Source organism: Chiloscyllium punctatum, chromosome 2 (assembly GCF_047496795.1).
Source record: "Chiloscyllium punctatum isolate Juve2018m chromosome 2, sChiPun1.3, whole genome shotgun sequence".
In the NCBI taxonomy this organism is placed as follows: domain Eukaryota; kingdom Metazoa; phylum Chordata; class Chondrichthyes; order Orectolobiformes; family Hemiscylliidae; genus Chiloscyllium; species Chiloscyllium punctatum.
Genome location: NC_092740.1, coordinates 91,969,969 through 91,993,432, shown reverse-complemented (window position 1 = coordinate 91,993,432; position 23,464 = coordinate 91,969,969). Strand labels below are relative to the sequence as shown.

General features: G+C 39.7%; 1 protein-coding gene across 7 annotated transcripts in view; it reads left to right on the top strand.

Moving 5' to 3' along the window:
• Positions 1–21,370, top strand: part of LOC140486439 (kinesin-like protein KIF27) — a 141,969-nt gene extending 120,599 nt beyond the window's left edge. For 5 of the 7 annotated variants that reach the window (XM_072585619.1, XM_072585585.1, XM_072585591.1 and 2 more), the window contains 2 exons: positions 1,646–1,813; positions 16,653–21,370. In XM_072585619.1, the coding sequence (XP_072441720.1) occupies positions 1,646–1,813; positions 16,653–17,113 (629 nt within the window). In that variant the 3' untranslated portion in view covers positions 17,114–21,370. Of the gene's footprint in view, positions 1–1,645; positions 3,720–16,652 lie in introns of those variants that run through there. The other 2 variants (XM_072585624.1, XM_072585641.1) reach the window with 2 other exon arrangements.
• The last annotated feature ends 2,094 nt before the right edge of the window (positions 21,371–23,464 follow it).

Sequence of the window (23,464 nt, the reverse complement as noted above, 5' to 3'; positions counted from 1 at the left end):
CACACCACTGGTTACAGGCCTATAGTCCAAAACTCAACCATCTACCACCACCTTCTGTCTCTTACCTTCAAATCAATTTTGTATCCAATTGGCTAGTTTCCCCAGATCCCATGTGATCTAACCTTATTAACCAGTCTACAATGTGGAACCTGTCGAACATTTTGCTGAAGTCCACATAAACAAAGTCTACCGCTCCGACTACATCTATCTTCTTTGTCACCTCTTCAAAAAACTCAGTCAAATTCATGAGACACAATTTCCCCTACACAAAGCTATGTAGACTAACCTTAATCAGACCTTGCCTTTCTAAATGCATGTAAATCCTAACCCTCAGAATCCCATCCAACAACTTACCCACCACTGCCATAAAGGTCCCTTATCTATTATTCCCTGGCTTTTCTTTCCAGCTTTTTTAACATAATAGAACCACATTAGCCAATCTCCAGTCTTCTGACACCTTGTCCGTGATTGTTGATGATACAAATAACTCAGCAAGGGGTCCTGCAATCTCTTCCTTAACTTCCCACAAAGTTCTGGGAAACACCTGATCAGGTCTTGGAGATTTATCTACCTTTTGGAGTTTTATGACTTCCAATACCTCCTCTTCTGTAATATGAGGTGTTGTCAAGACGTCACTATTTATTTCCCCAAGATCCTAGCTTCCATGTCCTTCTCCATAGTAAATACTGACACGAAATATTTGTTTAGTATCTCACCCATCTGCTGTGGTTCCATATACAGATGGCCACATTGATCTTTAAGGGGCCCTATTCTTTCCCTAGTTACACTTTTGTCATTTATGTACTTACAGAATTTCTTTGGATTGTCCTTAACTCTATTTGCCAAAGCTATCTTATGTTCCCCTTTTTGCCCCCTCAATTCCCATACAATTGTAAATATAGTAAACTATCCTTCCTCATTCTTTTCAACCTATCTGCAACCTTGCCTATTCCTCCCTTATCACGCCTGACCAGGTGGATTGTACTTTCCTTGACTAGTACTTTTCTCACCAAGCCAATTACACTGCCCAACTCCATCTCTGTTTCAACTGCCGGTGAAACACTCACTCATGTTTTTGTTAAACCTAGACTTGAAAATTATGTTGTTCTTCTGGCTGGTCTTCCATTGCCCAGATTCCATAACCTTGAGTTCAACCAATATTTTGCCAGTATCCTAATATATACTTAGTCAGTTCAGCCTCTGGTTACTAACATTGATTCCTGGCCCAGCAGCAATTCAATTTGAAAGACTCAATCGAAGTTTTAAATGACAGTATATACATGCTTCTCCCCATTCTTAGTCAATCCTATAGCCCTCCTCTGATTATATTTCTCCAAGTAAGCCTTCATACAAATCCCCAGTTTTAATTACTCCACATTTGGCAGTTGTGCTTTCCACTGTCTGGCTCATGAACTTTCTCAGTCAACAGTTTTCTCCTTATTTAAGATAATCCTTAAATCCAAAGGCAATAATTTCTCCTTGTGTATTTTTCTATGACCCATTGTCAAAAATTATTTTTAACATGCTTTTGAAGCACTTATGTTTTATTACATGAAAGGGTTCATGTAAAGCAGGTTGTTATCATGTACATTTTGTGAGGACGTAAATATAATGAGAAAATAAAATAATGATTCTCTTTTTACAGACAGAACTAGTGATGGACTTGCAGATGGCATTAAGGCACATGAATCAAAAATTCAACAACTGGAGAAGGACCTGTATTTCTACAAAAAAACAAGTAGAGAATTAAAGAAAAAACTGAGGGAATTGGTCGAATCGTTAAACCAGAATCAGCATGTGGCAGCTTCAAAAAGTACTTAACTGCTTTATTATTCATGCTTTCAATTATTTTTCTAGGAAATTATTTTCCTTGTTTTCCCATAAACATGAATCTGATTTCTCCACACGCTTACATGATGTGGATTTTCTGGGCCAAATGGCTTCCTTGCGCCAAAGTGACTGTATAACTCTCTTTGCTGGAGTTCAAATTGCCTCAGAATGTCTGTCTGTCTTGATTTTTTTTTACCTGTTGGTGATGTTATCTAGACTTTCTTCAGTATCTCTCTGCAACAACATAGCATAAATCAGAAGGGTACTCTATAGACATACTGGAGTTCCAACATGCCACAATGCTACTACTTCTTGGCTTTAGATTTTAAGAGAAAATTAAACTTTCGTCTTCAGCAAACTAATATCAGCTGGCCCAACTCCAGCATGGAGACAGTGGGTAAATGCATCACTCTACCCTCTAAACCTTACAATATTTGTATGTAACCAGTCCATGGTGGTATTTATCCCAACCTTAGCAATAAATCTAATCCCAAATGTATGCTGATTTCATTTATATTTGATCCCTTTCCCTTCAATGATTTAGGGTAATTATTATTAAATTTTGAAATAACTGGTGCTTCAGTTTTATTTTGCATCATTACCTCCTAGCTTTGTGTAGTTAAAAAAATTCTCCTGGTCTTTACATTCTAATTCTGCTACACGTATTCTTATATTGGTGTGGCCTCATTACAGACCCCTCAATGACTAAAAACGTTCTGTTTATTCCATATTATTATAATTTTATTTAAAAGGTTTGGATCCACAGATGGTTTGCTAAGTATTGGTTAAAAATAGGTATGGCGCTTAGTGGGCATGGGGATAGCAATGTGTCATTATCTGTCTCTGATCAAAGTGATTCAGGTTGTACAACTTATTGTCTCCAGGAATGTGGCATATAGGCCAGTGCTTAATATGTTGCTGAGTGATTAAAGCTCATCAGGGATCCAGATTCATGCAAGACCAGCTCCAAATAAAGTTAACATGCTCTTATAAGAGTTGCAGACTAGCTTCATTTGATAAGGGAGTTGCAGTCTGGGTACAGATGGTGGAAGTAGCTCGAAAAAAATCAGGGCATGGAGCAGCAGGCTAGAGAGAGGATTCCTCATTTCTTATATGCAGACTGGTAGCCTTCGTCAAGAGATGGATAGAAGGAGAAAGTTAATATTTCCACAAGGATCCCAGAGGCCTTCCACATATATCCTGTGAAGGCTGTGGGAGCAGACAACCACAGAGATCAGTACCAGAATTCTAGCCTTGAAGAGCTGGATACAGTGCCAGTAAAGGCTTGATAGCCTCATGAAAATGGTCAGGGTCAAGAATATTTCTTGAAATGCCATCTGCTACCACGTACCACCCCAGTCTATCACTGAACAATTCAACACAACCTCATTATTCATCCATCAGTAAATTTCAGCAAACAGCACTCTCATACTACACTGCACCCTCACAAATTTCCACTGCTGCAAGCTTCATAATCACAACTTTCCCATACTACCAGCTATTCAGTTGTGGCAGGCATATTATCAAAACACATTGCAACACATTAACACTTACTTGTACAACATGATAACCATAATTGGTAGCAACAAATAGCTGGTATGTCAGACAAGTCTACATGTCTTCCCCTTCACTGCAGAGAGGGCAGCAATTGCCATTGGTGCTAAAGTTGTTTTTCGGGTTCTTCTAATTCATTCATAGAATGTGGATATTGCTTTTGGGACAACATTTACATAAATGACTTGGGTGCGAGCATAAGTGGTACAGTTAATAAGTTTGCAGATGACACCAAAACTGGAGGTGTAATGGACAGCGAAGAAGGTTATCTCAGATTGCAATAGGATCTGGACCAGATGGGCCAATGGGCTGAGAAGTGACAGATGGAGTTTAATTCAGATAAATGCAAGGTGCTGCATTTTGGGAAAGCAAATCTTTGCAGGACTTATACACTTAATGGTAAGGCCCTAGGGGGTGTTGCTGAACAAAGAGACCTTGGAGTGCAGGTTCATAGCTCCTTGAAAGTGGAGTCACAGGTAGATAAGATAGTGAAGAAGGCGTTTGGTATGCTTTCCTTTATTGGTCAGAGAATTGAGTACAGGCGTTGGGAGGTCATGTTGCGGCTGTAAGGACATTGGTTAGGCCACTTGGAATATTGCGTGCAATTCTGGTCTCCTTCCTGTCGGAAAGATGTTGTGAAAGGGTTGGAGGATTTGAACTAAAGGGCGAGGCTGAACAGGCTGGGGCTGTTTTTGCTGGAGCGTCGGAGGCTGAGGTGACCTTATAGAAGTTTACAAAATTATGAGGGGCATGGATAGGGTAAATAGACAAAGTCTTTTTCCTGGGGTGGGAGAATCCAGAACTAGAGGGAATAGATTTAGGGTGAGAGGGGAAAAATATAAAAGAGACCTATGGGGCAACATTTTCACACAGAGAGTGGTACGTGTATGGAATGAGCTGCCAGAGGAAGTGGTGGAGGCTGGTACAATTACAACATTTAAGAGGCATTTGGATGGGTATATGAATAGAATTGCTGGGTGCTGGCAGGTGGGACTAGATTGGGTTGGGATATCTGGTCGGCATGGACGGGTTGGACCGAAGGGTCTGTTTCCATGCTGTACATCTCTATGACTGTATGACTCTCTAACATTTAAGCCCATCCATAGTTCCCCCCAAGAAAGTGGTAGTGAGCCATTACAATTCAGTTAGCGTATGTGGCCTCATAATGCCATTCGGAAAGGGGTTATATCATTCCGTTATGTACCATCATTGAACATATTTAATGCTGAAATAAACATTTTTGTGATGTCTCGTAAAATCAAGTAATTTGGGGAGTTGTTACGGGGGGGATCTATAGAAAATAACTACTGAAGAAGGCAGCTCACCACCACCTCTGAAGGGATGGACAAAAATACCAGCTCAATAAATGCTCACAACCCATGAATTAATTTTTTTAAATGACATTGTCTATAAACATGAGCATGATTATGTCTCAGACACAACCATCGTCATACCTGTCACCCTTGGAGGATAGACTGCAGACCACAGCTAGAGCACTGTATGCAGTCCTGGAATCCATATTATAGGAGGGATGTAATTGCACAAGTGAGAGTGCTGAGGAGATTTACCAATATGTTGCCTGCCCTGGAGATTTTTCCTTATAAGGAAAGATTGGATAGACTGGGATTGCTTTCCTTGAAGCTGGGGAGACTGAGAGCAGTCAAAATTGAGATGTATAAAATTATGAGGGGCATAAACAGGGTAGATGGGAAGAAGCTTTCTCGCTTGATGGAGGGATCAATGATCAAGAGCATAGATTTAAGGTAAGAGGTAGAAAAGATGCGAGGGAAGTAAGCCCAGAGGGTGATGGAATCTAGAAATGACTGCATCTAAAGGTGATAGAGGCAGAAACCCTCATAACATTTAAGAAGTATTTAGATATTTAATTGTGATGCAAAGGCATACAAAGCTATGGGTCAAGTACTGGAAAATGGGATTCGAGTAGTTAGGTGCTTGCTTTTTGACTGGGACAGACTCAGTGAACTGAAGGGCCTTTTTGTGTGGGCCTCTATGAATTTGAGACCAAATAGAGGTGGTTTTAAAGTCAGAAGGGAGCTATCCTTAATGTTGACTACAGATCCCATGAATTCTCATGGCATCAGGTCATACATGTGCAAGGAAGCCTACTGCTGATTATCACCTATTGTGTCCAAACTCCCATTCAATCAGGCCTCCTACGGGGAGAACACTGAATGTATTCTGCATAGGGGACTTCAGTGTCCATCACCAAAAGTGGCTTGATAGTATGACAACTGATGGAACTGTCCAAGCCCTGAAGTATCTAGCTGCTAGACTGAGTCTCCATCACCTACTGAGGGAGTCAACCAGAGGTAAAAAATATATTTGAGCTTGTCCTCACCAAAATACTTCATCAGATGTGTCTGCCCATAAAAGCATCTATAGACTTCAGAACCACACTGCCATTGTAGAGATGAAATCCCAAGTTCACATTGAAGATACTTCTCTGTTATGTTGTGTTGCTCTATGACCATGCTAAAGGGCCAGACTTCAGGAAGATTTAGCAACTTAAAACTGGACATACATGTGATATTGTGGGCAATCAATAGCAGCAATATTGTATTCAAGCACAATCTGTAACTTCATGGACTACTCTACTATTACCATCAATGAGAGTGTAGGAGGGCATGGTAGGAGCAGCACCAGCCAAAACTGAGGTGTCAACCTGATGAAGCTACAATCCAGAGCTGTTTGCATGCCAAACAGCATAAGCAATTGCTATAGATAGTGCTAAGTGATCCCACAACTTATGGCTCAGATCTAAGTTCTGCTGTCCTGCAATATTCATTCGTGAATATGGTGGATATTTAAATATTCATTCATGAATATGTGAATATTTATGGTGGATCCAGAAGGAAGAGATTTCATAAATATTCATATCCTCAATTATGGAGGTGCACAGTACATTGGTGCAAAAAAGTAAGCTGAAGCATTGGCATTCAATTTCAGCCATAAGCATCATCTCAATGATTCATCTCAGCTTCCTTCTAAAGTCCAAACATCATAGATGCCAACCTTCAGCAGCCAACTCAGTTCATTCCATGTGATATCAAAACAAAAGGCTTTACGCACAGTATACTACCAAAGAATATGGGCCTTGATAATATTACAGTAATAGCACTGAAGAATTGTGTTCCATAATTAGCCATGTCCCGAGCCAAACTATTCCAGTGCAACTACAACACTCACATTTACCCAACAGTGTAGAAAGTTACCTGGATATTCTGTAGCAAAAATGGAGTGAATGGCAGTCCATGGAAAATTTCTCTGGCTGGACTCTTATCTAATACAAAGGAAGATGATTGTGGTTGTTGATGGTCAATCATCTCAGTGTGAGTATATCACTACTGAAGTCCCTCAGGATAGATATTTTTAAAACAGCATCCAGACGTATGGAGTTTAATTCAGATAAATGCAAGGTGCTGTATTTTGGGAAAGCAAATCTTACCAGGTCTTATACACTTAATGCTAAGGTCCCAGGGAGTGTTGCTGAACAAAGAGACCTTGGAGTGCAGGTTCATAGCTCCTTGAAAGTGGAGTCACAGGTAGATAGGATAGTGAAGAAGGCGTTTGGTATGCTTTCCTTTATTGGTCAGAGTATTGAGTACAGGATTGGGAGGTCATGTTGCAGCTGTACAGGACATTGGTTAGGCCACTGTTAGAATATTGCATGCAGTTCTCATCTCCTTCCTATCGGAAAGATGTTGTGAAACTTGAAAGGGTTCAGAAAAAATTTACAAGGATGTTGCCAAGGATCTGAGCTACAACAAGAGGCTGGGGCTGTTTTTCCTGGAGTGTTGGAGGCTGAGGGGTGACCTTCTAGAGGTTTACAAAATTATGAGGGGCATGGATAGGATAAATAGACAAAGTCTTTTCCATGGGGTCGGGGAGTCCAGAACTAGAGGGCATAGGTTTAGGGTGAGAGGGGCAAGATATAAAAGACACCTAAGGGCAACTTTTTCCACACAGAGAGTGGTACGTGGTGGAGGCTGGTACAATTGCAACATGTAAGAGGCATTTGGATGGGTATATGAATAGGAAGGGTTTGGAGGGATATGGGCCGGGTGCTGGCAGGTGGGACTAGATTGGGTTGGGATATCTGGTCGGCATGGACGGGTTGGACCGAAGGATCTGTTTCCATGCTGTACATCTTTATGACTATGACTCTATCTCCAGAGTAGGTGGGACTTGAACCCAGGCTTTCTGGTACAAAGGGCATTTCCACCATGTCAGAAAGAGCTCTCTCTCAGGATAATGTCCTAGCCCAATAATCTTCAGCTGCTATATAATTGACTTTCCCTCCATCATGAGGTCAGACGTGGTGATATACACTGATGATTGCATAATATTAAGCACCATTCATGACTTCTAATGGACTGAAGCAGTCATTGTCAGTATGCTGCAAGACCTCGAGAACTTTATGAAGCAGCTAACAAGGGTAGTTTACAGCTGTCATTGTGTAAAGGCTCTGGAGATTGGGTTTCACTGAAATAACAAGCAAGTAGTGCAGTTTCATAGCTGACATGGGAGGTCTAATATCCAGCTTCATGCAGCTGTAGAGATAGTAGTGATTTTTTAAAAATCAGTGCCTGAAACTACCGGAGAAGTGGACACCTTTGGTTTTTGTGCCTCATCAGTTAAATTTTTGATTTTATGACTTATAAAACTTCTCAATCTTTTTTTTTGTAAGTATGTAATAGTGAGTAAGATGAGAGCATTCTTTTTATTATGTTTAAACTGAGATCTGTCTCTTGACTGACATTTAATATTAAGGATTGATAGTAAGTTATCCTAGAGCAGTGTTTTTGAGCAGTAAGACTCTGAATGCTACATTTTTGAGCATAGTGTATTATGTTTGTTTTTAGGTAATTTCTGGGTCTGTAGGTTGTTAAAGGGGGAGAAATAGCTTTTAAATGGGTGATGTGCTCTTTCTGTCTGATGTGGGAGATCAGGGAGAATTTGAATGCTCCGGGAGACTATGTCTTTAGGAAGTGTGCTTGGTTGCAAATCTTATTCAACTGCATGGGTCAGTTGGAGTGGCAGTTCGAGGCAATAAGGAGTTTACAAGAACAAGGGGGTGTAATTGATGGCAGTTTCAGAAAGGTGGAGATATCGCAGATACAGTCAGGTAGATTGTTGACTGCTAGGAATGATAAGAGAGGTAGCCAGGTATTGCAGAAGTCTCCTGTGGCTATCCCCATATCAAGCAGGTATGCCATTTTGTATATTGTAGCAGAGGATGGCCTCTCAGGGAATATAGCACTGACAGCCAAGTTTCTGGGACAGCGACTATTCTAATGAGGGGTATGTCACATTCTAAGTGATCAATTTGAATAGAGGACTCAAGTCTGGGGCAATGACAGACATTCCTGTCACTAGTTAAAAATCACACAACACCAGGTTATAGTCCAACAGGTTTAATTGGAAGCACACTAGCTTTTGGAGCATCGGTCCTTCATCAGGTGGTAGTGGACGGTTCAATCCTAACATACAGAATTTATAGCAAAAATTTACAGTGTGATGTAACTGAAATTATACATTGAAAAATTGATTCTGTTAAGCCTTTCATCTGTTAGAATACCGTGATAGTCTCACTTCTTTCATGTGTAAATCACAAAACCTTTTTTTAAAAAGTTGCATTCTCAGGTTAGCTGTTAACAATGGTGATAGCTAGACAATATGTTGAAGGTGTTAGCCCCCTGTGTTCTCTGACTATGACCTGATGTTTAGATTGATCCTAATCTAAAAAGTGAGATAACGGAGTTTTACATGAATTCATGCAGTTTTTGAGTTCAGAGTTCTACATGAATGCATGCAGATTTTGAGCAAAGTACAATGTAACCCTGCAAGTACAAATTCACCCCACAAAATATATGTGGGTCTTTGTCTATGTGTGTGTGTCTGTCTGGGTTGGGGGTTGTGAGTGTGAGAAAGTGTATGTGTGTGTGTAGTGAGTGCAGAGTGTCTTATGTCTGTGAGGGGGTGCATGTGTGAGTGTGGGAGTGTGTGTCTGTAAGGGTGTGTGTGGGTGTCTGTGTGCGCGTCTGTGTATATGTGTGTCCGTGTGTATGTGTGTATAGGAGTACCTGTGTGTGTGTGTGAGACTGTGTGTGTGTAGGAGCATCTGTGTGTGTGCATAGTGCAATGGTGGTCACCTGTAATGTGACATGAACACAAGGTCCTGGTTGAGGCCCTCCCTATGGGTACCGAACTTAGCTATCAGCTTCTGCTTGGCCACTTTTCGTTGCTGCCTGTCACAGAGTCCACCTTGGAGGATGGTCACCCGAAGGTCCGAGGTCGAATGTCCTGGACCACTGAAGTGTTCCCCAACTGGGAGGGAACACTCCTGTCTGTTGAGTGTTGTGCGGTGCCCATTCATCCGTTGTCGTAGCCTTTGCTCGGTTTCCCCAATGTACCATGCCTCCGGGCATCCTCGCCTGCAACGTATAAGATAGACAATGTTGGCTGAGTCACATGAGTACCTGCCATGTACAAGGTGGGAGGTGTCTCCATGCGTAATGGTGGTATCTATGTCCACACTCAGACATGTCTTGCAGCGTCCACCATGACAGGGTTGTATGGAGTTGTCCTGAGAGCCGGGTAGCTTGCTACGAACAACGATCTGTTTGAGGTTTGATGGTTGTTTAAAGGCAAGTAGTGGAGGTGTGGGGAAGGTCTTGGCGAGGTGCTCATCCTCATTGATAATGTGTTGCAGGTCACGAAGAACATGGCATAGTTTTTCAACTCCTGGGAAATACTGAACAACGAAGGGTACCCTGTCGATTGCAGCATGTGTCTGTCTCCTGAGGAGGTCCAAATCATTCCTGTGACTGTCATCAAGTTATCAGGATGATGTGTTGCCTCCCTGGTGCCATGGTCCAAGATGGCTCAGAGAGGCTGCAGAATATACTCAAGGGGGAGATAACCATTTGGAGGTAGTTGTGCACGTTGGTATCAATGACATAGGCAAGGAAAGGGATGAGTTCAGCAGAGAGAATATAGGAAAATACGCAGCAGGTTTAGAAAGTAGGTCATCGGGGGGGTAGTAACATCTGGACTACTATGGTGTCACATGCTAGTGAGAGTAGGAGTAGGAGGATAGAGCAGGTGAATGCATGGCTGAGGAGCTGGTGCAGGGGGCAAGGATTCACATTTTTGGATCATTGGGATTTCTTCAGGAGTAGAAATGACCCGTACAAGGGATGGGTTCCATCTGAATTGGAAGGGAACCAATATCCTTGCATAAGATTTCCTAGTGCTGCTCAGGAGACTTTAAATTAATAAGGAAAGGGACACCAAAGTGATAGTCAGAAAAGAAAAAAGGCTGAGACTGGTACAATAGATAAGGGGAGCAAATCAAATAGTCAAGGCAGACAAAAGCTTGGCAGAGAACGAGGTAGACTGATAAATTAAACTGCATTTACTTAATTGCAAGAGGCCTGACAGGTAAGGCAGATGAACTTAAGGCACCATTAGGAAATTGGGACTGAGATATCATAGATATTACAGAAATGTAGCTCAGGGATGCACTGGACTGGCAGCTTAATGTTCCAGGGTAAAGATGCTATAGGAAGGATAGAAAGGGAGGCAAGAGAAGAGGGAAAGTGGTGTTTTTGGTTAGAGATAACAGTACAACTGTACTTAGAGAGGATATTCCTGGGAGATCATCCAGTGAAGTTTTTTTTAAATTTTATTAAACAATACACAGTTTACAAAACAATTAACATTAACAGCTGTATCCAGAGAAACAGCAATTTTACAAGGGAGAGGAATGGCAAAACCAGGCCCCAAACCCTATCATTAAACCAGTTTTCAGGGAAATGAGGACACACCTCAAATCCCAGTTTCAATCATCACAAAACAGTAACAATGACATTTGTACATATAAGACAGTCCAATTACTTTAAATAACAGTGCATATAATACATGCCCCCAGCAACCCGCCCGTTCCTCCCACCTTCTGGCTCTAGTTAAGTTATATGAGTGGAACTTGAGATGATCATGTGGGATGATTATGTTGTTGGGATTGTATTATAGGCCCCTGCAATAGTTGGCTGAAAATTGAGGATCAATTATGGAAGGAGATTTCCAATAACTGCATGAATAATAAGGTTATAATGGTGGGGGATTTTAATTTTGCAAACAGACTGAGACCACCACAGTGTTAAGGGCTTGCATGGGGAGGAATTTGATAAATGTGTACAAGAAAACCTTCTTATTCAATAAGTACTTAAGAAAGAGCAATACTTGACCTGTTGGGAAATAAGGCAGGACAAATGACTGAGGTGTCAGTGGGAGAGCGCTTTGCAGCAAGTGATCATAATTCTATTAGTTTTATAATAGTTATGAAAAAGGATAGATTTGATCAAAAAGTTTACGTTCTAAATTGGGGTAAGGGCAAATTTGACGGTAATAGGAACTTTCAAAAGTTGAGTGGGGGAGGAGATGAAAGGCAAGGCTGGTAGAATTAGAATCCCTACTGTGTAGAAACAGGCCCTTCGGCCCAACAAGTCTACCCAAAAAGCAACACCCAGACCCATTCCCCTAACCTACAGTTACCCCTGACTTAATAACCTGCACTATGGGCAATTCACCTAACCATGTACATCTTTGGATTGTTGGAGGAAACCAGAGCACCCAGAAGAAACCCACACAGACAAGGGGAGAATGTGTAAACTCCACACAGTCGCCCAAGGCTAAAATTGAACCTGGGTCCCTGACACTGTGAGACAGTAGTGCTAACCACTGAGCCACCATGGTAGGTGTAGGGAATGCTGGATGACTAGACATATTGAGGCTCTCGTCAAGAAAAAGAAGAAGCATATGTCAGGTATAGACAGCTGGGATCAAGTGAATTCCGAGAAGAGTGTAAGGGCAGTCAGAGTTTACTCAGCAGGGAAATCAGGAAGGCAAAAAGGGGTCATGAGATAGTTTTGGCAAATAGGGTTAAGGAGAATTCAAAGAGATTCAACAAATACATTAAGATTAAAAGAGTAACTAGGGAGAGATTAGGCCCCCTTAAAGATCAACATGGTGGTCTATGTGTGGAACCGCAAGAGATGGGTGAGATACTAAGTGAATATTTCATTTTAGTACTTACGAAGGATATGTTTGCTAGGGTACATGGAGAAATAAATTGTGATGTCTTGAAAAGAGTTCATGTTACAAAAGAAGCAGTGCTGGAGGTCTTAAAAAGCACAAAGGTAGATAAATTCCCAGGACCTAATCAGGTATTTGCAAGAACTTTGTGGAAAGCTAGGGAAGAGATTGTTGGGCCCCTTGCTGACATATTTGTATCATCAGCAGCCACTGGTGAAGTGCCAGAAGACCAGAGGTTGGTTAAGGTGGTGCCTTTGTAAGGAAAAGCCAGGCAACTATAGACTGACCGGTGGTTCTTATATCAGTGTGGGTAGGTTATTGAAGGGGATTCTGAGGGACAGGATTTACATGCATTTGGAAAGGCAAGGACTGATTAGAGATATTCAACATGGCTCTGTGCTTGTGAAATAATGTCTCACTAACTTGTTTAAGTTTTTTGAAGAGGTGACAAAGAAGATTGATATAGATGGAGCAGTAGACTTTGTCTATATGGACTTCACCAAAGTGTTTGATAAGGTTCCACATAGTAGACTTGTTAGTAAGGTTAGATCACATGGATATAAAATTAGCTTGAAGAAAGAAGATAGAGCTTATAAGATAATGAAGGGCATGGGTAGAGTGAGTAGCCAATGTCTTTTCCCAAGGATGTGGGTCTCCAAAACTAGAGGTCATAGGCTTAAGGTGAGAAGAGAATGATTTAAGAAGGACCTGAGGGGAAACGTTTTCACACAGAGGGTGGTTCTTGTATGGAACAAGCTGCCAGAGGTGGTGATAGAAGGTTGGGTTTTGGATTAGAGGCCTGTGACCAGTTATGTGCCACAAGGATCCGGTGCTGGGTCCACTGTTTTTTGTCATTTACATAAATAATTTGGATGTGAATACAGGAGGTATGGTTAGTAAGTTTGCAGCTGACAACAAAATCTGTGGTGTAATGGACAGCATGGAAGGTTACCTCAGAGAATAATGGGACCTGGGTCAAATGGGCTGAGGAGTTGCAGATGGAGTTTAATTTAGATAAATGTGAGATGTTGCATTTTGGTAAGGGAAACCAGGCCAGGACTTGTACAATTAATGGTAGGGTCCGGGGAGTGTTGCCAAACAAAGAGACTTAGGGGTACAGGTGCATAGTTCCTTCAATGTGGAGTTGCAGGTAGACAGGGTGGTGAAGAAGGCATTGGCATGCTTACCTTTATTGGTGAGTGCATTGAGTATAGGAGTTGTAATGTCATGTTGCAGCTGTACAGGATATTAGTGAGGCTCCTTTTAGAAAACTGCATATAATTCTGATCGCCCTTCTATGGGAAGGATGTTGTTAAACTTAAAGGGGTTCAGAAAACATTTACAAGGATGTTACTGGGATTGGAGGTTTGAGTTATAGGGAGAGGCTGAATAGACTGGGGCTTTGTTTGCTGGAGTGTTGGAAGTTGAGGGGTAACTTTAGAAAGGTTTATAAGATAATGAGGGGCATGGGTAAGGTGAGTCGCCAATGTCTTTTCCCTAGGATGTGGGTCTCCAAAACTAGAGGTCATACGCTTAAGATGAGAGGGGAAAGATTTAAGAAGGACCTGAGGGGAAATTTTTTTACAGAGAGGGTGGTTCTGATGTGGAACAAGCTGCCAGAGAAAGTGGAAGAGGCAGGTAAAATTACAACACTTAAAAGACATCTGGATGGTATGTGAATAGGAAGGGTTTAGAAGGATATGGATCAAATGCTGGCAAATGGGACTAGGTCAGACTGGGATGTCTGGTCGGCATGGACAAATTGAATGGAAGGGTCTGTTTCTGTGGTGTATGACTCTGTAAAAACCAGTCCTGGGTAAGTAAGATTCACACCACATAAGTATCAGGCAATGATGATCTCCAGTAAGAGGGAATGTAACCTTTACAGCTTGACATTTAATGAAACTATCATCACTGACTTCCTCCACTATCTGCATCCTCTGGGTTACTATTAACCAGAAATTGAACAGGACCAGTGATACTGAGACCATAACAGCAGATCAGAGTTCAGGATTCTGAGGCAAATATCTCACTTCTGTCTTCCCAATTTTGGTCCACCATCTACAAGGCACATGTTAGATGTGTGATAGAGTGTTCTCCACTTGTATGAAAGGGTGCTACTTCAACAACACTTAAGAAGCTTGACTCCATCCACAGCAAAGTATCTTGCATGATTGGCACCGCGCACACAACCTTAAACATTCATTCCTGCACCACTGATTTACAGTGGCAACAGCATGTGGCATCTACAAGATGTACGGCAGTAACTTACAATGGCTTCAACAACAGCACCTTCCAAAACCCAAATCTCTATCACCGAGCAGGAACAGGGCAGGGGAACACTTCAACATGCAAGTACTCCTCTGAGCCACACACCATCCTAACTTGGAACCATATCACATTCCATCAGCCTGAACTTGGAGGGCCAAAGGAATCTAGCAGTTCAAGAAGGCAGCTCTCCATCACTCCATCACTTTCTCCAAGGCAATTTATGCTGGGCATAAATGCTGGCCTTGTCAACAACACCTACATCTCATAAACAATAAATAAGGTTCAGTTAAAGGAAATGTCACTGTTCTATGACACCTCTTTGATGAAATATAACCATCAGGTACTTACTCTGGCTCATGTGCAAGCAAAAGAAATGATCTCTGAAGAACCTAGGTCAATAAAACATCCAGAACATACCTGCTCCTACTCTTTCTGCAAACAGTTTTCCCTCTTTGCTGCCTCTGCTTCATTGCCCTGTAATGTCGCAACTACGACTCCCATAACTAGGAGCAAGTGTTGTGTTTCAATGTCCTTAAATCTACATCATTTCATTTTGAACAAACTTCAATCATCTCATCCAACAAGACAGTATTCAGCTAATACTTAATGATAAGGTCCTGGAGCGTGTTGCTGAACAAAGAGACCTTAGAGTGCAGGTTCATAGTTCCTTGAAAGTGGAGTTGCAGGTTGATAGGACAGTGAAGAAGGCATTTGGTATGCTTTCCTTAATTGGTCAGTGCATTGAGTATAGGAGATGGGAGGTCATGTTGTGGCTGTACAGGACTTTGGTTTGGCCACTTTTGGAATATTGCATGCAATTCTGGTCTCTCTCCTATTGGAAGGATGTTGTGAAACTTAAAAGGGTTCAGAAAAGATTAATAAAGATATTGCCAGAGTTGGAGGATTTGAGCTGTAGAGAGAGACAGAATAGGTTGGGGCTGTTTTCCCTGGTACATTGAAGGCTGATGATTTATAAATTCATGAGGGGCATAAATAAGGTAAATAGACAAGGTCTTTTGCCTGGGGTGGCGTATTCCAGAACCAGAGGGCATAGGTTTAGGGTCAGAGGGTAAAAATTTAAAAGGGACCTAAGGGGCAACACTTTCACGCAGAGGGCGGTGAGTGTATGGGATGAGCTACCAGAGGAAGTGGTGGATGCTGGTATCATTACAACATTTAACAGGCACTGGATGGGTGTATGAATAGAAAGAGTTTAGAAGGATATGGGCCAAGTGCTGGCAAATGGAACTAGATTAGGTTAGGATAACTAGTCAACATGGACAAGTTGGACTGAAGGGTCTATTTCCATGCTGGACATCTCTGCCTCTCTGAGTTGAATATCTCCAGGATATTGATGTTGAGTGATTCAGCAATTATAATGCTGTTGAATGACAAGATCGAGTGGTTAGACTCTGTTGTTGGAGATTGTTATTGCCTGGCATTTGTGTGGCATGAATATTTTGTCCAAAGTAGTAATCCAAACCTGAATATTATTTCATTTGTCCTCACTTCCATCCATTACTTTTTAGTCCTCTGTTATTTCTGTCTTGGCAAAGCTAATGGATTCTGGGTTAATTGGTTGAGGTTTACTGAGTAGTTTTGGCATTACCCATTATTTTCCTCATCCTTTGACATCTTCTCTTGCATCTAAAATTCCTCTGCTTCCTGGACAGTGCTCTTATATTGCCAAGCTCTTCACCTGGAACTGAGAATTAATAACACAGATAAAATGACCAGTTAATTTGAGTGCTATTAAGACATTATTCAGACAAATATAGCACCCATTCTTTTAAACATGACTTGCACCAGAAACATACAATTTGTCTCAATGTTTTTACTCTGTTTCAAGAAAAAATAATATTTAATGAATTTAATTGCAGATAATGGAACTGGTAATACAGTATTAAGCCCAGGAGGAGGAGAAGTTTATATAATGGAACAAAAATGGGCTTCAAGAGCATCCAAAAGTACTGGAGAAGGAAACATCAGTTCTCCAGCCATATCTAGAACACACAAAAATCAGAAATTATGGGAAGAAACTTCTGAAATGGTACATGTCTCCACAAAAATGATACCTGAGCAAGAGTATTCATTCAGTTCAGAAATGACAGATGAAGTACAGTCATCAAATGCCCTCACTTCATCTTTCAAGCCATCTCAGATAGTTGAGAAGACATCACAGCCTCATGTCATTACTCCTGTAAGATTATCCCGCAAAGAGCTGCGACAGATTACGGCAACACAAGTATCCATGAGACGTTCTAGTTACAGTCACAGTGTAAATTCCATCCCTACAGATTCTATTGAAATAACCAGGAAATCTGTGGACTTCAATAAATAGCATAAAGTTTACTTGTTATGAATCTTGAAATGTTCTTATACTGGAACCATACAAGCTAATTCCTGATTGAGCCAGGGAAATCTGACTTAAAGATGTGGATTTGCAATAGAAAGTGGTATTTTTCCAAGCGGATTCTGCTGAAAAAGACCCAAATTCCTACAGTACATTCCTCCAGTTAACTGAACAAAAATGATCAGTTCTCCAAAATGTAAAGACAAAAGGGAAAAAAAGAGCTAGTTTTGTAGTTTTGCTTCTAACATTTTCAGATTGAATTATCAGAAGACTGCAGTATGTTATATATATATCTGAATTGAAGATTAGAATGCACAAACAATCAAATTGATTTTATCTGGAGAGAAATTCAGAAAACACAGTTGGCGTAAAACAATGGCATATGAATGGTTACTTCCAAAACTAAACTTGACCATCAAAGACCACTTATTTGTATCTTAATAACAACGTCTGACCCTCACCTCAACACCTCATCTCATCTGCTACTGACAGTTGTGTCTTCTGTTACCTCCAGACTTGAGTATTCCAGTGCACTCTTGACCAGCCTCATATTCTACCATGCATAAAGTTGAGGTCGTCCAAAATGCAGAAGCCCACATTGTAACTTGTGCCACATCCTGGCCACTGATCATCCCAGTCTTTGCTGATTTTTAATAGTTAAGCAATGTCTTGGTTTCTGGTGTTGATTTTCAAATCTCCCCCAACGCACTTCCTTTTTCTGAAACACCCTCCAGCCTACAACTCTTTGTAATTTCTGCACTCCTGCAAGTTTGGACCTTTGAGAATCCCAATTTCAAATCCTTCATCTTTGATCAGTGTACCTTCCACTCCCAGTGCCTTCATTTCTGGAATTCCTTCACTAAGCCTATTCTCCTGTCTTCCCTGCTTATAACTACTGTCTGGCTAGGGTTTGTTGGAATCAATGTCAAATTTGTTTTATCATCCTGCTGTGAAAGGCATGGAGTCATTTTAGTCAATTAAAGATGCTAACTAAGTTGTTGTTTATTTGGGGAAATTGAAATAATATAATTTGTATAATAAAAGCACACCAATTTAGCTTTTCATAATTTGAAGAAAAACAGAATCTGAAACAGCTCGATTCACTTTAAAAGTGCAGCACTTCATTTGCACAACCAGCTTAGATTATGTTTAAATATGTGTGAATAATGAGTAGATTAGTGGATGGGTTATTGCATTTCACAAGTTCTGTTTGATGGTCACTCAGCATCATTTCTTATTGTCTTGTGTTTTAAAAATGCCAATGTTGAACTGAATATCCCAAGCAGCCTTCTACTCAGAATTATGTCATCTCTGCCAGGTTCAATCTAAGAACCTTTACATGCATTAATAACATTAACATGGCTTAATTGATAGAATATTTACCTTCACTTTAGAGGGTTTTTAAAAAATCTACACTGCTTGAGATCTACCCCAGTAGCATAGATTATCCATCCATTCTTGAAACTTGCCAATTTTAATTTTAATTTTATGAAATGGTCTGTACAATGACTGTGCAAACAGAATGCCAATTTGTTGATGAACAAAACAAATCTCTAATAGATTGTGCACTCAAATTTCATTCCAGAACTGCACAGTATCAGTATTGCAATCTTTTAAATGAAACATTAAAATGAAACCACAGATGATTGTTCAAATAAATGTTTTTAAGGTCCCATGGCACCATTGGAAAATGAGACCAGGGAAGCTTCTGATGTATTGGCTATTATTCTTCCCTGTATGATCATCACTAAGAATGACCTGACTTGGTCATTTATGTTGTTTGGTGTTTTGTGGAAATTAGTTTTTACATTTATCTCCCCATTACATGTCAAAAACAATTTATTTGTTTAACTAATTCATTTTCCTTTAACTAGTTCTTTGCCTCTATTTTCATTGTTGAACAAACTTGTATTGTAGCCATTGTAAGGTATTTTGAAGGAAGGTAGCAGTGTATTTTAATTAGATTCCAACTTGTAGGTTTAGATTGGTAGTTTTGCTCAATTGTTGATAATGGAAAAAAATGATACTTTGGTACACCAATGGTGTTGATTTGAGGTTATGGCTGAGGCATTTCATTACAACTGAGCAGAAAGAGCTTTGCTCACCATTAACCTGAATATTGTTATATCTGGCCCCAGGCGTGTTTGATGACAGCACTAATCAACTCCCTCGAATCAACATTTCCCATCTCGAGTACAGAACTTGTGCTACTTACCGTTGAATTTTTCCACCTAATTCTAGTGAGAATTGTAAATTAAGTACAGATTTCACTTGGTACAAAACACTTGTGTCATCAGATCAGATGATACTATTATTTTCCAGATGTGCAGTTCATTTTATGTTGGCATTCCAAATGTATTCCATTTTTGTTCCGATGGTGTCATGGTCCAAATGTTATTCAGTATTCTACACGTTGTGTTCTTTTTTGTACTTTAATGAGAATTTTTTGTAGTATTTGAGTTTAATGGATTTTTTGTAGAAGCATTTTATATGATTGCACTTGTTAATTTTATTTAAAGAAAATGTTATATTTATGTAAAAAAAATTCTCTTGCTGAATTAAATCAATATTTACAGTAAATACAGTCAGTACCAGGATCCTTTAAAAATATTAGCAACTATTACAGTTAAAAATGATTTTAAATAAAAGGCAATAATGCAAACAATAATAGTTAATTATAAAGGTTTGATTTTCAAATGTGAATTGATGATGAAATTCTTTCAAACATTTTCAGAATTTGGGCCAATTTGTGCTGAGTTGTTACTGGCCAAATAAATTCCAAATCAAATCTAAATATTATTTTTGTTCCCTTCATTTACACTGAATTCAAGGTTTAGTTTTGTATTAACTAACTGAGCATCCTAATTATCCCAGAAAATGCTGAACATGACTGAATCTCAAAATACCTCAACAAAGTTTCTATAGGAGTTTTCACATCACTGACATCTTTATTTTTTGTTTTCATATAATAAGATTAACAGGTCATTGCTGCAGTATAAACTTAATTTGCAACATTTCAGTTAATCCATTAATTATAAGAAAAACTTCATGCCTTATGTATTTGGAACTGTCACTTTCTGAATTTCTGTTTTTCATAATTGTATCCATGTATACACACTGAATAGTAAAGATTATGTGGCCATTTCATCCTAAATCTCAACTTCACTAGCCAAGTCATTTCTTAATCTTATTCTTTGGCAAATTCATTGATTTATTTGTCCCGAATATCAAAATAATTTGTGCAACTGTCTTCATGGCTTTCTATCATCTACTGACACCAGTCTCCCCTTGAATTCAACTGTATCAAGAGTCCTGTATATTTACAAATTTTCAAATCCCCTGCTTGTCTTTAATGTTGCTTATAATATCCACCATTCCTGTCAACTCAATTTCCCTTCCTGATCTCCTCTGTGCTAAGGTTATCTACAACTCATTCCTCAGGCATAGTCTGTTTAAACGATTCACATCATTCCTTCAGAAAGACCTATCATACGAATTAGGAGCAGGAGTAGGCCATCTGGTCCACTGAGCCTGCTCTGCCATTCAATAAGAGCATGGCTGACCTTTTCATGGACTGAGCTCCAGCCCACTCACCATAACCCTTAATTCCTTTACTGTTCAAAAGTTTACTAACTTTTCTAATTTCCCTTCATTGTCTGGGAGATAAGATCTAATTCCATGCCTAAGACTATCAAATCTCCATTTTCAAATTCTCTAATCTGTTTTCTGTCTTACTAACAATACCAAAGAAGCCCTGGGCAAAGAAATGAATGACATGCTTTAATCTATTAACCTTTCTTGTTCTCCTCAACTTCTCTGCAATGTATTATATAGTTGCCATCCTTGTCCAACAAAGCAGTCAGCCCCATCTAAAACAAGGCCTTTTCTTTGCTCTCAAAATTGTTACCAAACTGACATAGTGTTACTAAAATGTAAGTGTACTTTTTAGTTTGTATAGTCGTTGAATTCTAATTTCTAAAACTCATAAATTGTCATGGCTTTTTTTGTGATTATCCACATAAAATGATAATCTTGACCTGGCTCTTTGCTCTTAAGTCAGATGCATCAAGTGGGAAATTTCCCTACTCACTCCTGTCTTCTTAAGGAAAAAGTACTCCTTTATTACAGGATAGACAAGAAGGGGACTGGAAGAGCATAGCAAGCTAGGCAGCATCAGAAGGTGGAGAAGTTGACGTTTCAGGTATAACCCTTAATGGATGTGGAGTAGGGGGAGTCGCAGATAAAGAGAAGGGGGATGGATTATGAGTGGGGAGGGGCGTGGACTGGTGAGATAGTGATTGGTGAGTACAGGTGATTGGTATGACCTGGTAGGTATGTGCAACATCTGCAGTATTTTTATCACTAACCTTCATTACAGGAGACAAGTGCAGACAGCGACTTTATTATGATGTGGTTTAATACCACACTGGGTTTGGTTTCAAGACAAATTGGTCAAGGGGAAGGCAAAGTCAACAACTATCTTCAGGCTTAGACTTAATACTATTTATGATGCATCAACACTAAACATTGCTGTATATAGTAATTCCAATACATCCAGGCTCTGATTCTATTGTTAGATAAGGACTACTCTTTCTTCTTTGTATTCTTGTCCATGTGCTCTTAAGACTGTCTTCCATTTTAGAGAGTAGTGCAGTCTAACCCTAACCATAACCCTAACTCACCCATGCTATGTTCAGTGATGTGCAGCTCTGTGACTTCATTGCAAGGTTGCTCCAGGGTCCTTTACCCTTGCACAATAAACCTTCCCAAATCTTGTCCCCCCATCACAAAAATCGATTAGTAATTATATACATACTCACAGTAGTTATTTAGATTACTTCTTTTTACGACATTTGTCAAATACCTTTTCCTTATTTCTTCTACCCCTTCCAAAATTTTTGACTTGATCAGGAAAGTATATAATCAGGTATAAAGACACTTGAGGTAAAGTTGCTAATTTTACATTTTCCCTTCTGACTTCTTTTCAATATGGCCACCTGAACTTGTAACAATGTAACTGCAGGTGTGTTTGAGAATTACAAGGTGATCATACTTCTGCTCTATTATTAGTGTTGGGCACTATTGTTAGTTCCCTAGGAAGAAATGAAGCAGTCAATCCATGTGTTTCTTTATTTCATTAGTGATTGAGGGATTTTCTAAAGTGGAGAGATGTACTAGTTTGGTGTCAGCTTTCAAAGTTATTTCATTATCTAGTACAACAATTTGGGATACTGCTACTGGAAGACACTTTTCACATTCTAAGTTCTTGTACCTTTGATGTCTGGCTATGCACAGCTTTAAAGCAGATGACAAAATCTGGTAACCATGGAATATAACCCAACATAACTGTGATGCTGGCACCAATATCTCATTTAAACTTAGTTGTTTTCACATTTAAATAGGTGACTTCTATATAAATCTAACATGACAGCTGAAGTTTCTCCTGTGACAGAATAATATAGGCTTTTTTTCTAGGTAGCTGTTTTTCATGTTAAGAATCTTGGCCCCTTCCAGTATTGACATATTCTTCAAGATTCTGTTCCGTGGCATGAATTTACATGTTGGGTTAGAATTAATTTGATTTTTTTGTAACATATCTTCAAGAAGTGACCTCTTGCTACAATGAGTAGCAATGATTGTTGGCAGAAGGCTGGACAGTTTTACATAAGTGGAGTTTTGGAACCATACCCATCACAAAATACAGTGGCATCAGATTGCTCAGGATTGCATATAGATGTTGGCATATACAATATGTTGTTCAGATGAGAGGTCTGTCTCCACTGGTCACATGGTTTATTCTGCTTTAGTAAACATGTTCTGTAGAATATACTGCACTAAATGAAACCTTTACTGTATAATGCTTTTAGAACAATTTTTCTGGACTTGGTGTCCAGGGTTATTTAGGCTGCTAATTCTAGAAGTGTTTTGATTGAAGACATTCAGTAACTATTCCATCTAAGAGCAATGTCAATTCTATGACAAATGAATTCTAAGTTTTCATAGCTAAGTGGTTCAGATAGTCCATTAATGGAACTATCTACAGACTCTCCTGAACGTTCTCTCAAATTTCAAATCTAATGTTGTTCTTGCTATTTGTGCACCTTCTTTGTAGCTGTAACTTTGGATTCCTGTCCAATCACCCTATGGTCTTTGTATGTTATCACTTGACAGTACTGCATGCAAAATAAAACTTTTCACTGTACCTTGGTATGTGTAACAATAATAAATCAAATCAAAAAGTTATTGACATATGATCTCATCAGTACCTTCGTTGTTCGTGAAGTGAAATATTGCTGAAAAGCTGTTGTGTGGTTGTTAAATGTAATTTGTTTCTTATTA